The sequence below is a fragment of the Acyrthosiphon pisum genome, unplaced genomic scaffold (assembly GCF_005508785.2).
Source record: "Acyrthosiphon pisum isolate AL4f unplaced genomic scaffold, pea_aphid_22Mar2018_4r6ur Scaffold_21501;HRSCAF=24132, whole genome shotgun sequence".
Lineage (NCBI taxonomy): Eukaryota > Metazoa > Arthropoda > Insecta > Hemiptera > Aphididae > Acyrthosiphon > Acyrthosiphon pisum.
Genome location: NW_021770976.1, coordinates 34,650 through 39,946, shown reverse-complemented (window position 1 = coordinate 39,946; position 5,297 = coordinate 34,650). Strand labels below are relative to the sequence as shown.

The following is a 5,297-nucleotide window of genomic DNA, read 5'->3' as shown; positions in this document are numbered from 1 at the left end:
GATAGGTGTATATTCGATGAGGTCGGTGGATGTAAACAAATATCAATCGGTTGGCCGCGTGGTCCGTGCGTTGATCGTCGAACAGACGAGTGTGTGGTGTCGAACAGACAAATGTAGAGCCGTGAGGAGACAGTACCGGCCAGGTACAACGTAGTTGAAAAAGTGTTTTTAGTGCCGAGACCCGGCGACGGCGATGGTCCGGTGCTAGCGACGGAGCTTTTCGGTGTTGAGTGGGGCAGGTCAGTGTCGTGTATTAGAGGGAATTGTTACAATAATTTTGGGTAGTACAGCATTGCCTGCGGGCCGTACCGGCGGACGCGACGAAAGCGCTGGTGGCAACGGGATGAAGGGGGGAACGGGGAACATTTATTGCATAACACTGCGGTAATTTGTGTATTAGCGCGCGATATCTACTTTTATTACTAATGGTTATAGGAATAAAGGTGCGTTGACTTGTCAACAACGTTAGCAATAGGTGTGTTCGGGGAATGTTATCATATTTTATAAGGCCGAAAATTCCGTGACGTTACAGTATATTATTACAAAATAATGAATTATCAACAAACAGATTAGGTAGGTATACAATAACTTATGACAAAAACATTCTTTGAAAACGAAGTACATCTCCTCGACAGACTGGGCACGTTCTACGGTATTGACCATCCAACACTGAAACGCATGTTTCGCATACCTAGGCATGACCACAAGGCAACAGTATATGTTGAGCTACATTTTCACCAGGAGTAGTACCTAGTTAAACAAACCATACAATTCCTCAGATTGTGTACTACTTCTAGTGCATTTTGTGGTACTTCTGGACCTGGTTCAACAAAGTCGTCTTCCAAAACAACATCATTTGACTCATGATCATGTTCAATACCTAGTGCCCAATGTCTTTGCCTTCTTTCATAGCCAGCACAAGAATATGAACATTTCACTATAAATTGCCATACACTTAATAAACCGGCTTCATGATGTTCAACAGCCCTTTTTATCAACCTTGAGTTAACACGTTGATGGACATGACTGCTATAGCATGGCACCACATTTCTGACCTTTTAGCATCACTCTGTATTTCTTGAAGTTTTCGTCCGATTTTTATGAAAGTTATATTTTTATAATCAGTGTATAATAATGGAGTATTTTAGAAAAAAAAATAAGATGACTGCTATAGCATGGTATTGCACAACTGCCTAACAGTGCACGACTGCTATAGCATGTATCGTTTTTCCTAATGAAACCGTGCAAATACTTCCACTGTTTTTAAAAATAATTGAATAATAAATGTAATGGAACATAAAGTACTTAGTAAAAATCAAAATCGAATACAACATGAGTCTATATTTCTCTTCAGTCTTCATACAATTTACGATAACAAAATAAAATAAAACAAAAAAACAAACTTTATAAAACTTGTAAAAAAAAACCTAAGTTCTTTCAATAAAATTAATAAAAATACAATATCACATGCTTAGTGAAAATTATAAGGAACAATAGATATAAGTATTATATACTTCTTCATAAAATTTATAATAAGAAAAAATACAATATACTCTATCACATACTTAGTGAAAATTATAAGGAACAACATAAATATATACTTCTTCATAAAACTTAAAATAACAAAATAAAATAAAACAATACAAACTTTGTAAAAATTAGTAATAAACACATAACAAAACCCATACAATTATATGGATTGTGAATAAAACATAAATATTAAATTGGTTTTATTTATGATTATTACTCAAGTTTATGATACATTGAAAAACAAATTCCTGGACATAATGGCGGTTGCTCAGGACACACTTTGCACCTCCACGAGGTCTGTTTAACTTTTTTTTGCTTTGTGCACTGTCTACATCGCAGGAAATATCCACTTCTTTTCCAACCTAAAACAATAATTTTACAACATTTTATATTGAAATATTTTTTATCTTGTTATACCTGGAGGATGTGGAATTTTTTCTTGCATGTGTCCTAAAATTGGCGATGTTGGTCTTGGTAAATTATTTATACTTCTACGAATATTTTTATTTTTAATTAGTTGGTTTCCATGAATAATGTTCTCTGGTAAATATATTAGTTTTTGAATTATGGCTTCACGAAAATCAATAAAACGGTAGTTGCTAGTTGACAGAGATTTTTTATACAAATAGTATGCATTCCATACAGAAATATCCAGAAAGTGGAAGATAACTTTTTTATACCACCTAATAGTTTTTCTTGGTGAAGAATAGTAACTTATCATTTGGTCGCTTCGATCAATCCCTGACATGTTTAAGTTGTACTCAGCAATGTGCTTGGGCTTCATTTTTTGTTGTCCATATTTATTTTTGACTGAAACCATCTCAGGTTTGTGTCCAGTTGTAATTGATAGCACTTCCCGTTTATCCCTCCAGCGACTGACATAAATTGGGCCCTTTTTAGCAAAAACATGTTGACCAAATTTCAATTTCAAAGTTTTTGTTGTAATTGATTTTGGATTTTTCTTTCTATTACTTCTTAATGTGCCTGTTGTATGTGTTTTCTTCTTATACAAAATATTTGACAAATCCACTGAGTTATAAAAATTGTCCATGTATAAATGGTGACCCTTATTTAGATATGGTTTCATCAATCTGATGACTAGATCATTTATTTTTGAACCATTTGACACCTGATCAGTCTTTCCTTTATACATTTCAGTATTCAGTACATAACCGTCAGGTGTACATAATTCAAAAAACTTAATTCCATATTTGTTTTTTTTATTTTTTATATATTGTCTGAATAATAGTCGCCCTCTCCAAAGCAACATGGACTCATCCAAAGATAGAGCCTCATAAGGGCTGAAATTAGATTGAAATTTGTTTTTTAGTATGTCAACTAATGTTGAAACTTTATGTAATCTATCACAAGGATTTATAGAAATACCTTCGGAGCTATTAAAACATCTAAGAATTTTTTCAAATTTTCTACCAGACATAGTATAATTAAAAATGGGATGGTAATACATTGGGTTATTGCTAAATGCTTTTCGTAATATTGGGATTTTCAACTGACTCTTGAGTAAACATAATCCAATAAATTTTTCTAAGTCTTCTCGAGTAATTTTTGTAATATTTTTAGCTCTACTACCTTTTTTATGAGGACGAGTTAAAGTGCCATTTTTTTTTGCATAGTTATTAGTGCATGTAAGTAATAAGTTGAATACTTCATCATCCCAAAATTTAAAAAAAACATCAATAGCCGAAGTCTCATTGTTTATTTCAAATTTTATTCCAGCTGTACTAACATCAAATTCAAAATCATGTATATTACCAAATTTCTCATCTTCCCAATCACTTTCATCCTCTTCTGTATCAGTGTTAGAATCAGAACTTACCACACTATCACTGTCAATTTCATTATCATTATTATTTATGTTATTTGCAGCAACTGCAATATTCGGACTAGTATAACTTATATTTGAGCTTGACAGTGTTGTAGAATGATCAGCATCACTGTCAGTTATGTACGAATTACCATCACTTTGATGAGAATCTTCTGCATATGATTCGCCAGATGTTGAACAATTATCTAAAATATAACAATAACCACATAATACCTATGGTTAGTTTTAATTTATATATCCCTAATACCAAAAATATTAAGCGACTTACCATTTTCCACGTCATCTAACATTTCCAGTATTCGGCTATCTTCATCCATTATAATAATATATTAATAAAATACGTTTAAATATAAAAATCTTAAATAAAAAAGTAAAATGTTTTAGTAGTAATGTTTTTAAAATTTTGTTGCTTTTCGTTTGTGGATAATAATCATAATGATAATAAAATTGATAACAAAATACGTTGTATTATGAATTTGGCGGGTTTGCCCGATAAGCGCACGTGTGATAAAGATATTATGGTATACCACCAAAGAGGTTGTATAGTTGTACATCACAAAAAGTTTCATTTTTGACCCTAAATTAACATTTACAATAACAAATGCTATAGCAGTCATGCACCGGCAAGACCAAAACACATAGAATGCTATAGCATGGCGTGTCCATCAACGTGTTAAGAAGGTACTTAGTTTTAAGGTTCCTTGTTGGTTGCAGCCCATTGGAAATTTGAGGAACCGTAGTGTGGTACTTTGGCTCAACTCACATATTTGGCCTGATGATTTAACCAAATATATTATTGTAATATTTTATAATATATGTGTTTGTTATACAAACATTAAATAATAATATATATATTTATGGTTATAAAACATAATAATATAGCTTCATATTACCAAATTATGCAGTTTAGCAAAAAGTCAAAGATTGATTTAACATCACGGTTAAAAATAGTACTATCTTAAATCGTGCTCAACATTGATGAAACACTTTTCTTCAAATTTAAAATGATACTGAATTCAATATTATGGTACAGGTAGGTAGGCATTTAATATTTATGGTTAAGAGTTTAATTGAATAAATGTTATGTGCATGATTTTCAAATTAGCCACTCATAGAACTATAAAGAATATTGAATTAAACGCACAGGACAGTTACCTACTACATTTGTATAGTTAAATACCTATATTATATAATTTGTAAAGTGACTCTAATTATTGTTTACTTTATAGTTTATACCATTTACAACAAGTAATCATAAATGATATAATATACCTAGCTAAAAGCTGAAATTTATTTAATGTTAATTTTTTGGAAAGTGACACAATATTTTTAAATCCTGCTATGAAAATGTAATGTGGGCCTCATTTGATAAATGGCACACCAAAAATATGAGGTACAACTAAATACTAAATAGTTAATTAAATGTTCAACACCTTTGCAAATTATTTTAATATTATACACTAATTTACACTGCATTGTACAGTAGTGTTTATTTGACATTATAATATTACCTATATACCAAATACCAATATTGGTAGTATTACATTTTAAAATAGTTAGGTATATATTTAAGAACTTATGATATAGCATAAAACCACCACTAAAACACTGAAAAGTACATTCTAATTTTAGATCCAGACTTGAAAGTTGATACCTTTGTTAACTGAATTTACTATTGTGTGGATTTCATCAAGTGATATAGTAAAAAGTTCTATTGCTAATGGCCATTGTTGCCGATACTTTAGACCAATAAAAAAAGAAAAAAGTTATATTTTATGGACAAAAAATAAAATAAAATACAATGTATTAAAAGATATTGGTTTTAATATTAAAAAGGTGTTGTTTTTAGTTTTTACACAGATAAAAAATGGAAATTAATTTAACAATTACCAAGAAAGATCCATAAATTCGGATGAGCAAT

General features: G+C 30.9%; 1 protein-coding gene across 1 annotated transcript; it reads right to left on the bottom strand.

Moving 5' to 3' along the window:
- Window positions 1–1,743: 1,743 nt before the first annotated feature.
- Window positions 1,744–3,693, bottom strand: LOC103310807 (piggyBac transposable element-derived protein 4-like). Its single transcript, XM_008190148.1, has 4 exons — window positions 3,645–3,693; window positions 2,214–3,561; window positions 1,948–2,021; window positions 1,744–1,892 (listed from the first exon to the last, which is right to left on the bottom strand). The coding sequence occupies exons 1-4, from the start codon at window positions 3,691–3,693 to the stop codon at window positions 1,744–1,746; spliced, it is 1,620 nt and encodes a 539-aa protein (XP_008188370.1).
- Between the last annotated feature and the right edge of the window lie 1,604 nt (window positions 3,694–5,297).